The 23,166-nt window shown below is 37.8% G+C and overlaps 1 protein-coding gene across 2 annotated transcripts in view; it reads left to right on the top strand.

Annotated features, from left to right (window-relative positions):
* Window positions 1–23,166, top strand: part of yrt (erythrocyte membrane protein band 4.1-like yurt) — a 454,068-nt gene that overhangs the window by 403,967 nt on the left and 26,935 nt on the right. The window contains exon 16 of one of the 2 annotated variants that reach the window (XM_067140590.2): window positions 2,808–3,596. The exons of the other annotated variant lie outside the window; for it this stretch is intronic. Coding sequence (XP_066996691.2) covers window positions 2,808–3,596 — 789 coding nt within the window. The remainder of the gene's footprint in view (window positions 1–2,807; window positions 3,597–23,166) is intronic. 2 annotated transcript variants of the gene reach the window in all.

The following is a 23,166-nucleotide window of genomic DNA, read 5'->3' as shown; positions in this document are numbered from 1 at the left end:
TAATGATAATGCTGTGTGTTTCAAATACCTTTGGCTAGGCCCTACTATTCATATTTAAGAGATTACCATATTGAATGCTTGTTCCTAATTAGGAAAAGGAATTGTGCCTACGAATAATGTTATTGTAGATTACCATTTTAATAGCTGCCTCTGTGGATCAGCGGTAGTGTCGGCCTCCAGATCCCACCCATGATAGCAGGTTCAAACCCGGCGGAGGTAGTTGGATTTTTGAAGGGCAGAAAAAAGTCCATTAGACATTCCATGTCATATGATGTTGGCATGTAAAAGATCTCTGGTGACACATTTGCTGTTTACCCGACAAAATTAATTAAATCTCAGCCTTAGACACCCAAGACAGTTTCGGTTTACTCGGTCTGCCATCTAGTAGGCTTAGAGTAAAACAGAACGTCCAAGTTGATAAGCAGACAGCGAGATGGCATCAAATTGAAATGTCTTCACATGGTAGCTGAGGCCATACAATTATTATTATTAGCATTTTAATGAAGCAAATGAAACAACGAAAGAAAGCAACATCAAGGTGGTTAATATATATTGGTCCATCTGTGTGTTTTTTAATGTGAAACTTCCCAAGAAAGAAATTATGGTCGTTGAAACACTAACATACAAAATAAAAAATGGGTTTTCTTCAGTGATATTAGACATTAAATACTATGAAAGAAAATCTAGATCCAAAACTGAGCCAGGTGGCAGACGTGGATTGACTTATATTCCTATGAGGAACATATGCTGTGACCTATCCCCTGTGCTATTTCTCCAGCTTTTCAAGTTATGGCGACAGTGGGATAGGAAAGGGCTAGGACTGGGAAGGAAGCGTCCGTAGCCTTAATCAAGGTACAGCCCCAGCATTTGCCTGGTGTGAAAATGGGAAACCACAGAAAACCATCTTCAGGGCTGCCAACAGTCGGGTTCGAACCCACTATCTCCCGGATGGTGCAGTATTTTTAAAGAACTGTCATCACTTTTCAAATACTTGCACTTATGTCAGCAGATTTATGGCACATAGATGCAAGATATTTTGTAATGCTGCTAGCACCACCACATGTGATACTGAAGGATTCCCTATATGTTTCACATGAGACATCACTCTCTGAATTTGTTTTTTTATAAACATATATTTAACCTGGGAGTAAAGTTGAAAGTACTTTTCCTTTTAGGCCTTGTTCTTTAAAATTTAATACTGTTGATGGTTACAAATGACATGTAATTAGCATGCCGTGGTAACTAACTCTCCAGACGGATGTTAACAAAAATCTGAAACCAAACCAAGAATTCAAGATGTGCGGAAATGTTGCCAACCTAAGTTTTTGAAAATTCTTTGTTTCTCTGTCCACATACATAACATGATTAGTTGACAGCATTTATACAGACTAGCAGCAAATGTACAAAACAAGTCTCACTCTTTATGTTATGGAAAACTGGGACAGTTGAAGTTTACAATTTGCAAAGGAAGACATTTTGCATCCTGCCATACTCACAAATTTTGGGAGGACAGGCATCGTGAAAGGGCATCGTTTGATCAGCCTGTTTTGACACCAACCCTGTGTTGAGGGATGTTTTCACAATTGTGTGCTTCTGTGGTGTCCATTTCCTTGGCTGAATGATCAGAGTACTGGCCTTAGGTGGAGAGGACACTGGGCTCAATTCCTGGTTGGTCCAGGAATATTAACTGCATATGGTTAGTTCCTTTGGCTTGAGTGTTATGTCTTTGCTGAGAATAATGTTGACAGCACAGGACGATTTGGATCATTTTATGTTCATTATTAAACTCTCTGGGAACCCATCATGTGCAAACTTTTATGCACTATTGTTTTTCACCTGTCAGATAGGATAATTGCTTTTGGTCCATGCACATTCTGTTCTGAAATTGGCAAAAGTTAGGTTTTCGTTGGTAACTTTAGATTGTCTTCGATCAAATTTGTTGTCCAATACCATTTTATGCTCAAAGCTTTGTTCACATGTGTAAGAAATGTCTGTTTATGAATATACTATTCTGAATATCCTTCTGCCTACATAAAACACACAACAGTGGATCATTCTTCAGTTCTATTCTTGAGAATCATCGGCATGTTCAGTACTGATCTGTACTTGAAATGTCTTACTGATATTGTTAGAAACTGCCTATCCTTACTTCATAAACTGCGACTAAGAAAGTATCCGTGGTACATGTTATTCTATAGTAAACATTTCACTGGCGCAGATCTCTTTTCCTAACTAGCCATAAGACCTATCTGTGTCGGTGCAACGTAAAGCAACTAGCAACAAAAAAAAAATTCCTAACTACAACAGGACTTTTATTTAAGTATTTGGTAGTGGTAGTAGTAAATGGTAAGTTTGGAAAAAAAAAAACCTACCATCTTTGCCATCAGTTTTGGGAATAAATCAGCTGCCACTGCCACCTTACACTGAATGAAAAGATGTTCAACCTAATTGAAATTTTGTGATGGAACGGGATTAAGATAAGCGTAAGCTTAAGCATGGGTTTGTAGTTCAGCAAAGCTTCAGCTTTAAATGAACTGTACCTGAAAGGTAGTCCTTCCATTTAGAAGTTTCTTGATATTTTTTTTTCACATTCTTATGAAACTTTTTATTTGGAGTGAAGTTTTTCATGAAATAATCAAGTTGTGGATATCATATATGTTGAGTATGTAATTCATTTGCTTCTTTTGTTGTGTTTAGTTTTGCTTTGAATGTTTTGTAATGGCTTCATGTTTTTTGTCCCTTCCCTCCTATACCTTCTTTTCTCCCACCTATGTTTTTTGTTTCTTTTTCTGACACTACATAATTAGGGTGGAGATAAACTAACTCTTTCTCTTGGAGGACTTGGCACTGCTCTTAGCAGTATGGTTGATAGTGATATCAGGGAGGACGCTGGTGAAGTTGAATACAATCCCCAGAAGTGTTGTACAACACCAGTTACAGTTACTCACTTTTCATGGTCTGATCGAGGGAAGTTGGAACAGGTCATTCTTCCTTCACAAAATTTTGATAATTCTGATACTGCTAATCATTTGGATATTGGAGAAGCTGTTGTACATTTAGCGAAGAAACCATCTGCACTGAATTTGACCAGCATTTCTGAAGTTGTCATGATGCCATCTGTTAGGTCACCCAAGGTGTTTAGTTCTCCTACCCATGATGATGAAGATGACAGTTCCCTTATAAGTCTCTCATCACCAAATATTCAGCCTTTCAATTCTAACAACCCTTTTATCAACTCTCTCTCTTCTGTTCCAAAACAAACGTTATGTGACAGTTCATCGGCCGTGACAAATCCCTTTTATGTCAGTCCAGCTATTATCCCATCTTTCACACCCCCTCAGAGTTCTAATCCATTCCAAAATACAGAACTGAATCGAGATGAAGTCTGCAGTTTTCCTGGTTCCGGCGGTTGTCAAGAAGTGAAAATGTATGGACTTGTAAAATCCGATGCAGTCACTGAAAAGTCCCTGGCACCAGATGGCACTCCAGCAGAGGAAACTGTGTCCCTTACATCTCCTGTGATCCGAAAACAAACTGTTGCTTTGGCTGGGGGGAAGTCTCCAAACATCCAAGTTCAGCAGCCTAAAGTAACAGTGGTGAGTGTTAGGATGTTTTCCATTTGTTATACATAGCCTGCTGTTCAGACGGTGGTGGGGTGATGGTGGTGGTAGTGGTGGATGGGAATAGCAGTGTGTACACGTGTTTACATACCTCCTTCATTGTTTGAATTTCTCATGCAGTTGGTGAATATGCATGTGATGGTTGTTGGGATATTATTATTATTATTATTACTATTATTATTATTATTATTATTATTATTATTATTATTATTATTATTAATTTATGAAAAATATACCAGTTATAATGTGCAAACTACTTTCTCTGTGATGCTTTTTTTTTCTTTTGCTTTGTTCCGTTTGTTAGTATGCTGTTAATAGCATAGCTTTCAATTTAATTTTTGCTAGTCTTTGGTGGTTTTTAATTGATTGGGTCTTTTGGCCAAGTGCTTTTTTCGTTTGTTCAATTCTTAACAAAGATTTTTTTGTGAGCCTTAAAAGTTTTATTAGTTTAGAATGTGAAACATGGACTTCTTTTCAACAAAGGTATGAATTATAAAATATTTGTTACATGCTAATTTTAACCACGAATGGATATGGTATATTACTATTATGTTATTTGTTCTTGCCAAATATCAGTATACTGAGTGAATCAGCTATCCCTGTTTCTTTGGATTCATGCAACCTGAAGTTTATAACCTGACGTGAAAACATCTCCCTGTTGTCTGATAATAAGTTCTTGTGTTGGCACTTGGCTTCAAATATATGCATTTGTTGCTGACAAACCAGCAATAAGGAGGGAATTAAAAATGAATGCATTGAACCGTGATGTGCGTATAAAAGGAACACTCCATTTTGCTCAGAAAATGGGTTGACACTTAAATGTTACGATATAAGGACAACTGTAACAAACTTCTTCATGGCTGCAGTGGTTAATGGCCAACAGATTATTGTTTCTTTGGAGGTTCAATCATGGTGCTGATAGAATATTTCATGCATTCATATCAATCCCATGTGAGCCACAATAATGAAGACCAATAGTAATGATCACAAATAACAATAGGCATACTCTACAATTTTTGCATGTTAGGCAACCCTGAAAATGGCTGTTTATGGTGGAACCAGCTGTAACAACTGGAAGTGTGATGGGATTGTGGGTATACATCCTCCAGTTCCTTGATTAATGAAGCAAGTGCTCAAAATAGCTTCCTCCTACATTGTTGTAAATTTGAGCACATTGCTGGGGAGTTACTTATGCACATAGCAACAGTGTTAATACACTTGACCATATTTGGTTCTATTTGATCCGTATTGACTGGTATCACTTGACTGAATCCTGTGAAACAGGGCTATGAATACGTCTGCCTTGTCAATGCAATTACATACATAAATATATAAATAAATAAAATAAATAAATATAAGGAGTTAAGATAGCATCAGCGAAGGATGTATGTGAAGATAGCTCCCGGTTCTCTTGCTAAATAATCGGGAATAAGTGTGATGTAAACAAGAAGCGAGTGAAGAATGGTATCCAGTGTGAAAAGTGTTTAATTTGGTACCATTTTGAGTGTATATGTAGTGCTGGTTTTGATAAAAATGAAGATACCTGGACCTGTGTGAGCTGTGGCGAGTGCAATTTGAATAGCGGTAGCAAACCTAGGCCTATAACGGTCAACAAATCGCTGGCGTCTCATTCCTTGGAGGATGAAGGTAATGATAATGTACTTGTAATTCTCTCTTCATTGCAACAGGATTTTCAAGCATTAAAAGCGGAGAATGAAATTTTAAAGGAGAAGGTACGTTTACTGGAATCGAAAGTACCTGTACCAACACTCACAACACAGGTGGCTCCATGAATTCTAGCGCGTGGTGTCAAGTTGCTTCAGGTTCTAGGAGGAAAAGTGTACAGGTAAATAAGGACAACTTTGTAATTGATACCAAAAATAGATTTTCAGCCCTGAGGGAAGTAAGAGATATGCAAGGACTTATCCGTACGGGAAGCAGTCAAACGTATAGCGCAAACTCCGTTACGAGAAGCGGCAAAGTTAGGCCTAATATCCCACACAGTGCACAGGCGAAAGTGTCGAACATTCTTATATTTGGTGATAGCCAGGCGAGGGGAATTGCAAAGAAAATGAACAATGAAGATATTGCAGCATTGGCTGTCATCTATCCTGGGACCCCAATAAAGAAGGTATTGGAAAACACGGAGCAGGCAGCAAGAAATCTCGGAAGTCGTGATGCAGTAGTGATCATCGGCGGGACGAACGACATAGCTCACAGCGGCGCTAAGAATGTAATTTCTGAAATTAAATGTACACTAGGTAAGCTGACTCACACTAACATCTTTGTAGTGAACGTGCCCCACAGGCATGATTTGATTAGAGAATCGTGTGTGGACATTGAAGTGGACAAAGTTAATATAGATATGGTTAAAATTTGTAAACATTTTTGTAACACCTAGGTAATTAAATGTAGCAGTTTCGAGAGACACTGTTACACAAAGCATGGCCTTCATCTAAACAATTCAGGAAACGAAAGATAGCAAATATTGTTCTAGATTTTATTAATCTTAAGATATGTACTGTAAAAAAGGCAACTCCCTTGAGTTATAATACTGACCAGGAAAACTAGTAGAAAGAGCCAGCTGTACTTCAAGCTGGCTCAGTCAACTAGAAAATGAAACTCAGGAATGTAAGGAATTTCATGTTACCCAAGTGCAACATTCAAGTTTTAGGGGGGAAGGGGGTCTGAGATTGCTCTTGGTAAACTGTCAGAGTGTAGTAAATAAACAATTAAAATTCAGTACATTGATGGAATCTTATGAGACTGATGTGGTGATAGGAGTGGAATCGTGGTTGAGAGAAGGGGTGGGTAATAGGGAATATTTCCAGAAGGGTATACAGTGTATCGTAGAGACCGAGGAGAAAAAATGGGAAGGGGGGGGGGGTGTTTATTCTGGTGAAGGAAAATTATTGTTCACTTGAATGGTTTACCGATGAAAGGGATGAAATATTAGGGATAAAATTAGTTTGTGATAATATGAAGGTGGTGGGAATTATAGGAACGTATAGGCCTGGAAGAGAGGAAAGAGACATGGAAATATTTGATAAAATAATAGATTATACTCATAAAAACAATAATAATGATATGGTAATAATTGGAGGAGATCTAAACTTGCCTGAAGTTGAATGGAATGGAGCTGCAAGTGAAGCCCATGAACAGAAACTGGCAAATAAGTTAATTTGGGAGGGAGGATTTACACAAGTAGTACAAGAACCGACTCGTCTCAATAACTTACTAGATGTATTCTTGGTTTAACCATGGGAAATTGTTGATAAAAATGAGGTGATTGAAGGAATAGGTGACCACAAGGCTGTAATAATGGATGTAGGACTGGTACCAAAAAGGCTTAATAAGAGGGTCACACAAGACAAGAAATTGTACAGAAAAACTAAAGTTGATGAATTTGGGACTTACCTTAAATCACAATTCAGTTGTTGGATAAGTGAAGGGAGTAATGTGGATACACTTTGGGCTAAATTTAAAGGAATCATTTGGGAAGGAGAGAAGAGATTTTTACCTGTTAAGAAGTGTAAAATGACCTCAGACCCTGTTTATTATACAAGGGAAATAAAAAAATTAAAAAGAAAATGTAGAATAGTAAAAAGGAAAATCAAAGAGGGTAGGGAGAGGAGAGAAACTAGGAAACATCTAATGAGGGAACTGAATAGAGTGAAAAAGGAAGCAAAAGAGAATTATATGAATGGCATACGTCAAGAGGGTAATGACCACAAATGGAAATGGAAAAATCTGTATTCATATATCAGGAATCAAAAAGGAAAAGGAATCCAAATTCCTACAATGGTGGGAGAAGGGGGTGAACACTATTTAACAGATACTGAGGAAGCAAACCTATTTAGTAGGGAATTCAGAGATTCAGTAGAAGATTGTCAGGAGATGGAAACCGAAACAGAAGATAGAGAGGATGAGACACATAGGGAAAGAAGAAGCTTCTCATTCACAAATGAAGATTTTTTTTGAGAAATCCAGCTGCTTCAGCAAGGAAAAGCAGCAGGAAGTGATCAAATTACTGGGGAGGTATTAAAGACAATGGGGTGGTACATAGTGCCTTATTTAAAATTTCTCTTTGACTATGTCGTAATTAATAGTATAATACCAAAGGAATGGAAGGAATCTATAATAATACCAATTTATAAAGGAGAGGGTGATAAAAGGAAACCAAAGAACTACAGACCAATCAGCCTGACCAGTATAGTTTGTAAAATACTGGAGAGTTTAATATCGAAGTACATCAGAGGGATATGTGATGATAAAAATTGGTTCATGGATTTAGAAAGAAATTTTCTTGTGAGGCACAACTGGTGGGATTTCAGCAGGACATATCAGATCAGTTGGATTCAGGAGGCCAGTTAGATTGCATAGCCATAGATCTTTCCAAAGCCTTTGATAGAGTGGAACATGGAATATTATTAAAGAAATTGGGGGTAATAGGATTGGACGTAAGGGTTACACGTTGTCTAAAAACATTTCTAAATTCAAGGGTTCAGAAAGTCAAAGTAGGACATAACGTATCGCAGGAAGAGAAAGTTTGGAAGGGTATTGCACAGGGTAGTATAATCGGTCCGTTACTTTTCTTAATATACGCAAATGATTTAGGGAATAATATAACATCAAAAATCAGATTGTTTGCAGATGACATAATTGTTTACAGTTAAATAAATAACATTGAGGATTGTTCAGAATTACAAAGGGACCTTGAGAGTATCCAACCATGGGTTGAAGAAAATAATATGAAGGTTAATGGAGGTAAATCAACTGTTACAACATTTACAAACAGGAGTTTTAAAAATGAATTTGAATATACTTTGGATGAGGTAGTTATCCCAAAAGATGGCAAGTGCAAATACATAGGTGTGAGATTTGAAAGTTTGTCTCATGTTTGTGGGTTACTGTAGTCACGTCCTAGTTCGTGAACCGTGGGCAACGGCTGAGTGGCCTAGTAAGTGGTCCTGAGAGTCGGGATACCAGTTGCTATGGAATGGGAGTGGGCATCTCGGACATATTCTGAGTCATGGCCCTCCTTGTGCTCAGGCGGCTAGGACTATACAATTCACCGGTGGTCCATAACCCGTTAGAGGAGAGATCCTCACTTGGACTATGTGCAAGTAGGGCAGCATCCTGCTTCATGAATTTACCGAGCTCAGAACACTGTAAGCAAGCCTCGGACCTATGGGAGTAATGGAGTCCCACTCCCATTTGACAGGCGAGGGACTCCTTGGAAACAACTTGGCGAACGAAATGGAATTCGATGGGGAGCTATCAATATTAATGGGGCTTATGGGAGAAAGAAGGTAGAACTGGCTGAGTCACCAAAGAGGATGCATCTGGATGTGCTAGGAGTAAGTGATATTCGGGTAAGGGGAGATAAGGAGGAAGAGATAGGAGATTATAAAGTGTACTTGACGGGTGTTAGAAAGAGAAGGGCAGAGTCTGGGGTAGGGCTCTTTATCAGGAATACCATTGCACGCAACATAATTTTGGTTAGGCACGCAAATGAGCGAATGATGTGGGTAGATTTGTCAGTTGGAGGAATTAGGATAAGAATTGTGTCCGTGTATTCACCATGTGAGGGTGCAGATGAGGATGAAGTTGACAAGTTTTATGAAGCATTGAGTGACATTGTGGTCAGGGTCAACAGCAAGGATAGAATAGTGCTAATGGGCGATTTCAATGCGAGAGTTGGGAATAGAACTGAAGGACACGAAAGGGTGATTGGTAAATGTGGGGAAAATATGGAAGCTAATGGGAATGGGAAGCGTTTGCTGGACTTCTGTGCTAGTATGGGTTTAGCTGTTACAAATACATTCTTCAAGCATAAGGCTATTCACCGCTACACATGGGAGGCTAGGGGTACCAGATCCATAATAGACTATATCTTAACAGACTTTGAATTCAGGAAATCTTTTAGAAATGTACGAGTTTGTCGGGGATTTTTCGATGATACAGACCACTATCTGATCTGTAGTGAACTACGTATCTCTAGGCCTAGGGTAGAGAAAGTGAAATCTGTCTGCAAACGAATAAGGGTAGAAAATCTCCAGGACGAGGAAATTAGACAGAAGTACATGGATATGATTAGTGAGAATTTTCGAACAGTAGACAGTAAGCAGGTTCAGGATATAGAAAGTGAATGGGTGGTATACAGGGATGCTGTAGTAGAAACAGCAAGGGAATGCCTAGGAACAACTGTGTGTAAAGATGGGAAAAGGCGAACATCTTGGTGGAATGATGAAGTGAGAGCAGCCTGTAAACGTAAAAAGAAGGCTTATCAGAAATGGCTCCAAACAAAGGGCGAGACAGACTGGGATTGGTACGTAGATGAAAGAAACAGAGCGAAACAAATAGTTGTTGAATCCAAAAAGAAGTCATGGGAAGATTTTGGTAATAACCGAAAGGCTAGGTCAAGCAGCAGGGAAACCTTTCTGGACAGTAATAAAGAATCTTAGGAAGGGAGGGAAAAAGGAAATGAACAGTGTCTTGAGTAATTCAGGTGAACTCATAATAGATCCCAGGGAATCACTGGAGAGGTGGAGGGAATATTTTGAACATCTTCTCGATGTAAAAGGAAATCATCACGGTGGTGTTGCAAACAGCCAAGCTCATGGGGATGAGGGAAATGATGTTGGTGAAATTATGCTTGAGGAAGGGGAAAGGATAGTAAATAAACTCCATTGTCATAAGGCAGCAGGAATAGATGAAATTAGACCTGAAATGTTGAAGTATAGTGGGAAGGCAGGGATGAAATGGCTTCATAGAGTAGTAAAATTAGCGTGGAGTGTTGGTAAGGTACCTTCAGATTGGACAAAAGCAGTAATTGCACCTATCTATAAGCAAGGGAACAGGAAGGATTGCAATAACTATCGAGGTATCTCACTGATTAGTATACCAGGCAAAGTATTCACTGGCATCTTGGAAGGGAGGGTGTGATCAGTCGTTGAGAGGAAGTTGGATAAAAACCAGTGTGGTTTCAGACCACAGAGAGGCTGTCAGGATCAGATTTTCAGTATGCGCCAGGTAATTGAAAAATGCTACGAGAGGAATAGGCAGTTGTGTTTATGTTTCGTAGATCTAGTGAAAGCATATGACAGGGTACCGAGGGAAAAGATGTTCGCTATACTGGGGGACTATGGAATTAAAGGTAGATTATTAAAATCAATCAAAGGCATTTATGTTGACAATTGGGCTTCAGTGAGAATTGAAGGTAGAATGAGTTCTTGGTTCAGGGTACTTACAGGAGTTAGATAAGGCTGTAATCTTTCACCTTTGCTGTTTGTAGTTTACATGGATCATATGCTGAAAGGTATAAAATGGCAGGGAGGGATTCACTTAGGTGGAAATGTAGTAAGCAGTTTGGCCTATGCTGACGACTTGGTCTTAATGGCAGACTGTGCCGAAAGCCTGCAGTCTAACATCTTGGAACTTGAAAATAGGTGCAATGAGTATGGTATGAAAATTAGCCTCTCGAAGACTAAATTGATGTCAGTAGGTAAGGAATTCAACAGAATTGAATGTCAGATAGGTGATACAAAGCTAGAACAGGTCGATAATTTCAAGTATTTAGGTTGTGTGTTTTCCCAGGATGGTAATATAGTACGTGAGATTGAATCAAGGTGTAGTAAAGCTAATGCAGTGAGCTCGCAGTTGCGATCTGTAAGAAGGAAGTCAGCTCCCAGACAAAACTATCTTTACATCGGTCTGTTTTCAGACCAACTTTGCTTTACGGGAGCGAAAGCTGGGTGGACTCAGGATATCTTATTCATAAGTTAGAAGTAACAGACATGAAAGTAGCAAGAATGATTGCTGGTACAAACAGGTGGGAACAATGGCAGGAGGGAACTCGGAATGAGGAGATAAAGGCTAATTTAGGAATGAACTCGATGGATGAAGTTGTACGCATAAACCGGCTTCGGTGGTGGGGTCATGTGAGGCGAATGGAGGAGGGTAGGTTACCTAGGAGAATGATGGACTCTGTTATGGAGGGTAAGAGAAGTAGAGGGAGACCAAGACGACGATGGTTAGACTCTGTTTCTAACGATTTAAAGATAAGAGGTATAGAACTAAATGAGGCCACAACACTAGTTCAAAATCGAGGATTGTGGCGTTGTTTAGTAAATTCTCAGAGGCTTGCAGACTGAACGCTGAAGGGCATAACAGTCTATAATGATAATGTATGTATGTATCTATGTATGTATGTTGCACTGGAAGGGTCATGTGGATGACATTGTTGGGAAAGCATACAGATCGTTACATGTCATAATGAGGCTACATGAAAGATGCAACAAAGAATTAAAAGAGAAAAGTTAATTAAGTATGGTTTGTCCATTATTGGAATATGCAAACAGTGTTTGGGATCCTCACCAAGAATACCTAATGAAAGAAATAGATAGTGTGCTGAGGAAAGCAGCAAGATTTGTAACAGGGGATTTCAGGAGAAAGGGTAGTGTATCAGAAATATTGAAGGAACGTGGCTGGGAAACTTTAAGTAAGAGAAGGGAGAAAACTAGACATATAGGATTATATAGAGCCTCTACAGGAGAAGAAGCATGGGGAGAAATCCGTGAGAGGCTTCGGTTGGAAAATAATTATATTGGCAGGACTGACCACAAGTACAAAATTAGAAGGAATTTTAGCCGAAGCGATTGGGGTAAATTTTCATTCATTGGGAAGGCGTGAAGGAGTGGAACAGTTTAACAGGGGTAGTGTTTGATCCTTTTCCAAAATCTGTACAGATATTCAAGAAGAGAATAAACAGCAACAGAGAAAATAAATGAAATATTAGAAGGCATTCAACCAGTGCAGGTTATTGTAAATAAAAATATGTGTGAATAAATTATTTCCATCCCCTGGTCTAAGGAGTTTGGACAGCCAAAGTAGGGGACTGCCTGTAGGGGTGAAGTACGGTGGAGACTTCGAGGGCCCTGGGACCGCTACGGTAGCCGTGAAGGCCCTTCAGGAACTCTGAAAAGTGGTGGCAAAAGGGGGTCTTGTTAAGATGCAGCAGGTCGTTATGCTACTTAGGTTCCAAAATGGGTAAATAAGTAAATAAATGCAATGTAAATTTTAATCTTATACCAGTTGTAATGCATTATTTGAAATAATTCTACATACTGTATATGAGTTGACTATATTTGTAAGTACAGGAGATACTATAAGTAGAATTTTGTAAACAATATAAATTTATTAAGGATGAGCTGTGTGTTTAATAGAAAAAAATTGTTAGCCTAAAATGTATAATATTGTATTCTAGGAAAATTTTCTTATCTTGTTAATCTAAAATTTAGTGCTTGACAATAATGTATTTTAGTGTACCATTTGCCACCGAGGTAGACACCTCATTTGCAAATAAAGAGATTTTGATTTGATTTTAATTTAATATGTATAACTTAGTTATTTCATATTAGATCGAGCATGTTTTGAGAACTGACCAGTTCTCTTCCTAAGTGATCTTAAATAAATTCCAAAATCCATAAGACTTGATCCTAAAACACTCAGTTTACACTAAAATAAGCACTTGCACAAAAAACTTTTACAATATTGTAACAGTTCCCCTTTGTTATAGTCTAAAATCGTTCTTTTCTTCTTCTAAGAGAACAAATCTTATGATCTTCCTTTACAATCCTGCATACTACATACATACATACATACATACATACATACATACATACATACATACATACATACATACATTATCATTATAGACTGTTATGCCTTTCAGCGTTCAGTCTGCAAGCCTCTGTGAATATACAAAACGTCGCCACAATCCTCGATTTGCAACTAGTGTTGTGGCCTCATTTAGTTCTATACCTCTTATCTTTAAATCATTAGAAACCGAGTCTAACCATCGTCGTCTTGGTTTCCCTCTACTTCTCTTACCCTCCATAGCAGAGTCCTGCATACTAGTTTTCTACAAATAATCTGTTTAAAATGTTGTCCTAGGCCCTTCTGGCCATACAAACTGTACATAAAAATTTAGAGCTAATATTTGGACAATTGACATTAAGAATCAGTATTAACATTGTATTTTCTCTAGTCTGCAAAAATGGCTCTGGAAGGCTCTGTTTCTAGAAAATAGAATTCAGAGAATTAGAGTAGGTGAAGCTTTATCTGTCCCTGTAAAAATTAAGAGGGGAATTCCTCAAGGCAGGATTATTGGACCTATATGTTTTCTTATATATATATATCAATGATGTGTGTAAAGAAGTGGAATCAGAGATGAGGCTTTTCGCAGATGATGTTATTCTGTACAGAGTAATAAATAAGTTACAAGATTGTGAGCAACTGCAAAACGACCTCAATATAATAATAATTTCGTGTGGTTATTTCTAGCTGAGTGCAGCCCTTGTGAGTTGCAGGGATGTTGGGGACAGCACAAACACCCAGCCCCCGGGCCATTGGAATTAACCAAATGAAGGTTAAAATCCCCGATCAGGCCGGGAATCAAACCCAGGACCCTCTGAACCGAAGGCTAGTACGCTGACCATTCAGCCAATGAGTCGGACAGTGACCTCAATAATGTTGTGAGATGGACAGTAGGCAATGGTATGATGATAAACGGGGATAAAAGTCAGGTTGTGAGTTTCACAAATAGGAAAAGTCCTCTCGGTTTTAATTACTGCATTGATGGGGTGAAAGTTCCCTTTGGGGATAATTGTAAATACCTAGGTATTAATATAAGGAAAGATCTTCATTGGGATATTCACATAAATATGATTGTAAATAAAGGGTACAGATCTCTGCACATGGTTATGAGAGTAATTAGGGGTTGTAGTAAGGATGTAAAGAAGAGGGCATATTTGTCCCTGGTGAGACCCAACTAGAGTATGGTTCCAGTGTATGGGACCCTTACCAGGATTACTTGATTCAGGAACTGGAAAAAATCCAAAGAAAAGCAGCTCAATTTTTTCTGGGCGATTTCCAACAAATATAACTGACTAAAAACTTGTACAATATAGTAACAGTTCCCCTTTGTTATAGGCTAAAACATTCCTATTCTTCTTCTAAGAGAACAAATCTTGTTATCCTCCTTTAAAATCCTGCGTAACAGTATTCTACAAATAATCAGTAAAAAATATTTACATGCTGTCCATAAAAACTCTACATATAATTTGGAGTAGCGTTACAAAAATGTTGCAAAATTTGGGCTGGGAAGACTTGGGAGAAAGGAGACCAGCTGCTCGACTAAGTGGTATGTCAAAAACAGTCAGATGTAAGGCTTTTCAGGCGTTTGCTCTATTAACCAGCGTTTTGTCTTAGGTCTGACACTAGACTCATCAGAGTGGGATGTGTCAGACCGTACCCACTGACGCTGGGGTGTGTGCAGGTGAACTTGTTTTAGAAATTTTTGAGATGCTCTATTGGTGAAAAATATCTAATTCCTCCATGGGAATTTGGAATTTTCTAAGTGGTATATTCTGAGCTGTCAGTGGAGAGATGGCGTGGGAGGACATCAGTAGACGAATAAGTTTGGATGGTGTCTTTAAAAGTAGGAAAGATCACAATATGAAGATAAAGGTGGAATTCAAGAGGACAAATTGGGGCAAATCTTCGTTTATAGGAAGGGGAGTTAGGGATTGGAATAACTTACCAAGGGAGATGTTCAATAAATTTCCAATTTCTTTGCAATCATTTAAGAAAAGGCTAGGAAAACAACAGATAGGGAATCTGCCACCTGGGCGACTGCCCTAAATGCAGATCAGTAGTGATTGATTGAAAACTAAAATGTGCCTATATTCTGCATGCCACACCGCGGAGCCATTCTTATTCTAATGTTTGTATGATTAAGGTGTTCATTTTCTGTGAGTCTGCCCTGAAATAGATCGTCTTAGATCTGAAATGTATACCTATAACTATTAGTGGACTATTTAAGGACTTGGTCAAGCTGATTCATGCTTAAACACACCTGTTTGAACTGGCGGTGCATTTTTTCAGTATGTGTATGCTCACAAGGCGAGTAGAAGCCATGCAGGCTAATAACATATCTACTGTAAGTCTTTACCTACATAGAGTTTTCAGTCACACAAGTCCTTAAATAGTCCACTAATAGTTATGTGTACTTATTTGAGATCTAAGATGATCTATTTGAGGGCTGGCTCACATAAAGTGAACGAGAAGAGGAATGGCTCGGCAGTGTCGCTTGCAGAATACAGGCACATTTTGGTTTTTTGCAGACTAGAGAAAATACAGTGTTAATACTGATTTTTAATGTCAGTGGTTCACCAATAGCTCCAAATTATATGTACAGTTTTTATGGACAGCATGTAAATATTTTTTACTGATTATTTGTAGAATACTGTTACGCAGGATTTTAAAGGAGGATAACAAGATTTGTTCTCTTAGAAGAAGAATAGGAATGTTTTAGCCTATAACAAAGGGGAACTGTTACTATATTGTACAAGTTTTTAGTGCGAGTGCTTATTTTAGTGTAAACACAGTGTTTTGGGAACAAGTCTCAAGGATTTTGGAACTTTTTTTGAAGATCACTGAGGAAGAGAACAGGTCAGTTCTCAAAACATGTTTAATATAGTATGTAATAGATAAGTTATATATAAACTAGCAATTACCCACAGCTTTGCTTGCGTGGATTTCTTAATTTGATCAAAGTAATCATTCCTTGGCATTGTACTAAGACATTATCTGAAAATTCCTAAAGTATAAGAACTCACCCAAAAATTGAGTTTCATTTACCCCAGAAATTCTTTGTAAACCATGATTGTGGTATTACCTTTTGGGCCTAAGACGACCATGTGACATAGAACTGTACATATGAGAAACAGTCTTCTCTCAAGTAAAAAAAATAATTACATGTTTATTTATTTTTAAAGGAGATTCCAAATACCTATTCAAACATCTGTAACATCTTCAGTTTCTGAGATATACATAAGTATCCCCTTAAGAAGAATTCAACCCTTTGATCAGCCCTTCCCCCACCCCCATCTAAGTGTATTTTCCGAAAAACAAAAATACATGTTTCCTTATTTTTAAAGCAGATTCCAAATATCAATTTTCATGTATGTACCATTTTCAATTTTTAAGATATGAGAATCCTCATAAAAAGCAATTCAACTAATTTTCACTGCTTTTCACCCCCTGTTAAGTGCCCTCTCCGAAAACAAAAAGGTACATGTTCCTGTATTTTTAAAGGAATTTCCAAATACCAACTTTCTTCGCTATAACTTAATAAGTTTTTGACATATAATGTAGATATACCGGTACTCATTTTAAAAATTCACCTGATTTTCCAATTCTTTCCAGCCCCTTAACTGGATTTTCCAAAAACAAAAAATACGCGTTTCATTATCTTTTAAGGAGATTCCAAATACCAGTTTTCATGTTTGTACTTCTGTAACACCTTCAGTTTTTTTAGATGAATTTATACTCATTAAAATAATTCTTCTTCTTCTTCAATTCTTTCCACCCGTCTCCCGCCTTAAGCGGACTTTCCGAAAACAAAAAATATGTAATTCTTTATTTTGAAAGGAAATTCTAAATACTTTCATGTCTGTAACAGCTTCAGTTTTTAACATAAAGTTTCCTCATAAACATATTTCAACTCCTTATTTACTTATTTTCAACCCAACACCCCTTACGTCGATTTTCCGACAAAAACAAAGGCTTGTTTCTTTATTTTTAAAGGAGATTCCAAATGCAAATTTTTTCGTGTGTAACATTAAGTTTTTGAGATATAAGTTTCTGCATAAAAAGAATATAATTTCTCACTTCCTTTCACCCTCCCCCCTTAAGTGAATTTTCCGAAAACCAAAAGTACTTGTTTCTTTATTTATAAAGGAGCTTCCAAATGCCAAATATCACGACTGTAACATCTTCAGTTTTGAGATACCGGTACATGTATCCTCATAAAAAGAAATTAAACCCCTTTTTCACCACCCCCGCCCTCAAGTTTATTTTCCCCCAAAAATGCATGTTTATTTTTAAAGGATATTCCAAATACGAATTTTCATGTCTGTAACATCTTCAGTTATTGAGATATAAGTATCCTCATGAAAAGAATTCAACTCCTTTTTCACTCCACCTCTGCCCGTTAAGTTGGTTTCCTCACACCCAGAAAATGTGTGTTTCTTTATTTTTAAAGGTGTTTCCAAATACCAATTTCCACATCTGTAACCTTCAGTTTTGAGATATAAGTTTCTCCAGAAGGAGAATTAATTTTTTTCACTTCCTTTCACACTCCCCACTTAATTGAATTTTCCAAAAACAAACAGTTCCCGTTTCTTTAACAGAGCTTCCAAATACCAATTATCACGACTATAACATCTTCAGGTTTTGAGACATAAGTCTCCTCATAAAAGGTGTTCAACCCGTTTTCCCCCTTTTTTCACCCCCTTAATTGGATTTTCTGGAAACAAAAAAACCTGTGTTTCTTTGTTTTTAAAGGAGATTCCAAATACCAATTTTTACATCTGTAAACTTTTAAAGTTTTGAGGTAGAGATACACTTATTTTAAAAATTCACCCCCCTTTTCACCCCCTTGGTGACGGAATATGAAAAAATCCTCCCTTAGTGAGCACCTACACCCTAATATAAATTTATCCCCAAAATTTAATTTCTTTATGTCCAGCCGGGCTGAGTGGCTCAGACAGTTGAGGAGCTGGCCTCCTGACCCAATGTGGCAGGTTCGAATCTGGCTCAGTCCGGTGGTATTTGAAAGTGCTCAAATACGTCGGCCTCGTGTCGGTAGATTTACTGGCACGTAAAAGAACTCCTGCGGGACATAATTCCGGCACCTCAGTGTCTCAAAAAAACGTAAATATAGTTAGTGCGATATAAAGCTATTATTATTATTATTATTATTATTATTATTATTATTATTATTATTATTATTATTATTATTATTATTATTATTATTTATGTCCAGTAGTTTTGGCTCGGCGATGATGAATCAGTCAGTTAGTCAGGACGTTATTTTATATATATATGTATAGATTTACGTATGTAACTGTATTGACAAGGCTGACCTATTCATAGCCCTGTTTCACAGGATTCCGTTAAGTAAAACATATAGCAGCATGTGTGGCATAATGCACCTGCAGGCTTCAGTGATGAGTAGCCATAGATGATTCAGGCTCTCTGGCTTCTGTGCCTTGAAATAACCTCACAGGAAGAAATCCAGTACCTATAAGTTTATTTGCAGTTTGAAGTTGTAAAAACATCAGACTAAAACAGAACATGTTTTGGCTGCATTAGGTCATCTTCAGCTGTCTAAAAATAACTTAAAATTAATATATTTAAAGTTACAAAACATGAATAAAATATACACTCATTTCATATACTTATAAATTAAAATAAGTGATTATTTGAAACATCATCAGATGAAATAGTCACTTGATGTAGTATGATGAAGTCAGAATGAGTCTGACATTGAACACTTCTACGTAATAAATGACAATAATTTAATTGAAAAGTTTCTTCTATTCCTTAAAATTTGTTGCACATAAAAATATTAGCGCCGGGCTGAGTGGCTCAGACGGTTAAGGCGCTGGCCTTCTAACCCCAACTTGGCAGGTTCGATCCTGGCTCAGTCCGGTGGTATTTGAAGGTGCTCCAATACGACAGCCCCGTGTCGGTAGATTTACTGGCACGTAAAAGAACTCCTGCGGGACTAAATTCTGGCACCTCGGCGTCTCCGAAGACCTTAAAAGAGTAGTTAGTGGGACGTAAAGCAAATAACATTATTATTATTAAAAATATTAGCAGTTGATTCATTAAAGTTGTTGTTCCACTTCATATAAAAACTTCTAAAAATGTTATGAATTTACAAATGTAGATTAAATTAATTTAATGCCAGCCAGACCATTGTGTGGAAATGAACTGCCGTCAGGTCATGTTGCACAATATGAAGTCTAGAAGGAAAACAAAAAATTACTAACGAGGGAACATCGGCAATGGTTAAGTCTCTGATCGTGATGAAACTTGGAAAACACATTGAGGTACACGAAAAAAAGATGTCGGCATCAATTTTGTGTGCCGACATTCATTAGGGCGTTAACTAAGGCGCCTAAAAGTTGCGACATTTCCAAGTTCCGCACAAATAGAGATAAATACCTACTGGCCAATGCTATGCCTGCCTCGTGCCACACCTCTACACTTCCTCCCTTCCCCCATCCTTCTGGTTCCCCATCGTACGTTTCCCTTCTCCCCGCACCTGCCCATCTGCTTAGTTGCTGAACGGGACCGGTGCTACACTTTGCGTACCGGTACTTTATCAGCCTTCCTCATAGCTCTCCCTTGTAATTCCCACATTGTATTTGTCAGTTTACTTTTTCTGAAATGTTTATGAAAACGTTTGTGACGATTCCTTAAGCATAATGTTGTTGAGTGTGTCAAAAATCATCCAGCGCTGAAAATTAAAACCTAAATTTTCACATACAGCGCAAAAGACCACGCTTCAATCTACATTATTACGGCCTATGTCACGCAGTGTGACATCACCTCATAAGCATCAAAACCTATCTGAAAACAGTTGACTGCTTAACACACCCTCAGTCGCGTCATAAAGCTGCAGCTCTCGAAAGTTCGGAGGACTTTCTTCACCGTGACTTCTGTGATTTGCTTGAAGATGAAAAATAATTTTTGACACGCTCGATGACATTGCGCTTAAAAAATCGTCACAGACGTTTTCATGAACATTTCAGAAAAACTAAACTGACTAATACAATGTGGGAAATATAAAGGAGAGCTATGGGGAAGGCTGATAGAGTACGCAAAGTGTAGCACCGGTCCTCTTCAACAGCTAAGTAGACAGGCAGGCGCGGGGTGAAGGGAAACATGCGTTGGGGAACTGGAAGGATGGGGCACAGAAGAAGGTGCAGAGGTGTGGCATGAGGCAGGCTTAGCTTTGGCCAATCTCTGTTCACGCGGAACTTGAAATGTCGCAACTTTTAGGCCCCCTAGTTAACGCCCTAATGAATGTCGGCACCCAAAATTGATGCTGACATCTTTTGTTACGTGTACCTCAATGTGTTTTCCAAGTTTCATCACGATCGGAGACTTAACCATTGCTGATATTCCCTCATAAAATGAATATTAAAGCGAGGGAAGCAAGATGTAGGGAAAGAAGAACCATGCCAATAACATTGCTCACACTCACACAAGGACGAACGTGTTACCTACTTAGTGTCAACTTAACTAGCATACAGATATGATATGACGCAAAAACAGAGCTGTTGAAAGTGAGTTTTATGTCTGTTTTCTGTATTATTATATACATGATTCTTTTTTCCCTACATCTTGCTTCCCTTGTTTTAATATTCATTGTAGTAATTAATTGTTTCCCTTCTAGATTTTGTATTGCGCAACATGAACTGATGGCAGTTCATTTCCCCTCAATGGTCTGGCTGGCATTAAATTAATTTAATCTACATTTGTTCATTTGTAACATTTTATAAGCTTTTATATGAAGTGGAAGAACAATTTTAATGAATCAGCTGTCAATAGTTTTACGTGAAACAAATTGGAAGGAACAGAAGGAACTCTTAATTACATCATTGTCATTTATTATGTGTCCAGCTCCATGGCTAAATGGTTAGCGTGCTGGTCTTTGGTCCAGAGGGTCCCGGGTTCAATTCCTGGCTGGGTCAGTGATTTTAACTGTAATTGGTTAATTCCAGTTAATACAGCCGCGAATTTACTTTACCCTATCTCAAGCAATCCACTTTATTAGCTTAGCTTTTCTTTCTTTTTAGGCTTCACTACCTATGTTGAGCTGAGACAACTTTGATTTAAAATTCAACCTTATTCGACCACCCAACTTTAGGCGTACCGGCCATAAACAAATACTTGATGGCCTTGCCAACCACACACAACACTGGACCTTGACTTATATATGTCCATCGATATTAACAGAAGAGTGGACATTGTTGTTCCACTTCATATAAAAGCTAACCATTTAGCCATGGAGCTGGACACATAATAAATGACAATGATGTAATTAAGAGTTCCTTCTGTTCCTTCCAATTTATTTCACGTAAAACTATTGACAGCTGATTCATTAAAATTGTTCTTCCACTTCATACAAAAGCTTATAAACTTCAACGCCTGTTAAGCGTTACAGTATTCCATCATACTTTACCCATTGTTCATTTAGCTCTAAATGTAAAAAATTGTTAACCATTTGTACTTTGCATTGCATGTATTATGTACACAGTTTTTATGTTATGTACCCTGCCCACTTTGTAACTTCTAGCTGAAGATGACGCCACTGTGCATCGAAACCGGTACTAGAAACTATAAATAACATGTTGTAAACATCTTATACGACATACTTAGTATTGAATAGGTTGAACCTTTCCTCAGTTCTAATTGTGAATCTCAGTTCAATACAGGAAAATGAAGTTTTTAACTTATAATAATTCCAATGGCTCGGGGACTGGATGTGTGTTCCGCCTTCAGCATTGGAATTCATCATAGATAGGGCCCTATCCTAGCAGACTCACAGGTTGCCTATACGGCATCAGATTGAAAGACCTGCACGAGGCCTCCCCGGAGGCCACATGCCATTATTATCATTTATTACGTAGAACTGTTCAGTGTCAGACTCGTTCTGACTTCATCACACTGCATCAAGAGACTGACTCTTTCATCTGATGATGTTTCAAAATGCACTTATTTTAATTTATAAGTATATCATATGAATGTAAATTTTATTTATGTTTTTTAACTTCTAATGTATTAATTTTAAGTTATTTCTAGACAGCTGATGATGGCCTAATGTGGCTGAAATGTGTCCTGTTGTTTTAATATGATGTTTTTACAACTTTGAATTGTAAATAAAGTTATAGGTATTGACTAGGTGGAACCAATATATTCCTTTTTTTTTTTAACTTACAGAACATAATTGTCAATACGGATCCAAAATGAAATTTATTTCATGCACAGTCCAGTAAGGCATGTTGTTGTGATTCACAGTTTTGTTGTGGAATTTGGATTCGTCACTACACAGAATACCAGATAAAATTTTTGCATCAGTTTCCACTCGTTGCAGTATCCATAGAGAAAATGCTACTCGTGCTTGGAAATTGAATTGTGGAGCTCCTGGTGTAGTTGTGTATGGTAAAGTGTGGGATGTATTGCAATGCAATAATGGCCTATGTTCAGAATATGTGCTATGGCCTGTGGGCTGGTGTGCAGGATGTCTTCAATTGCGTTATAGAGAGCTTCATCATTATCACCAAATGTCACTGGGGCATCCGGAAGAAGTGATTATTTCCAATGAATATTGTTTCTCGCAGGCATCCTTCAACCCTTCTAAACATATCCATAGTTGGTAATCTTGATTCGGGAATTAATGCTCGGTATAAGCATCGTGCTTCGTGTATGTTACATATTGCTTCTTTGTAGAGTATAACATCCTCTCATCACCTGAATACAAAGTGGCCTGTACAAGAACTATGACTCAAATGTGTAGACAGGTTTCCTTTGCTTCAAAGGTCACAATGTGTTGAATTGTCCCTCTTAAGCCCAGAAAATTGTAACCATTTCCAATGAGTGGAATATCTACAGATAAACAATC

This window comes from Anabrus simplex, chromosome 2, assembly GCF_040414725.1.
Source record: "Anabrus simplex isolate iqAnaSimp1 chromosome 2, ASM4041472v1, whole genome shotgun sequence".
NCBI lineage: Eukaryota > Metazoa > Arthropoda > Insecta > Orthoptera > Tettigoniidae > Anabrus > Anabrus simplex.
This window is presented reverse-complemented; position numbering and strand designations above follow the sequence as displayed.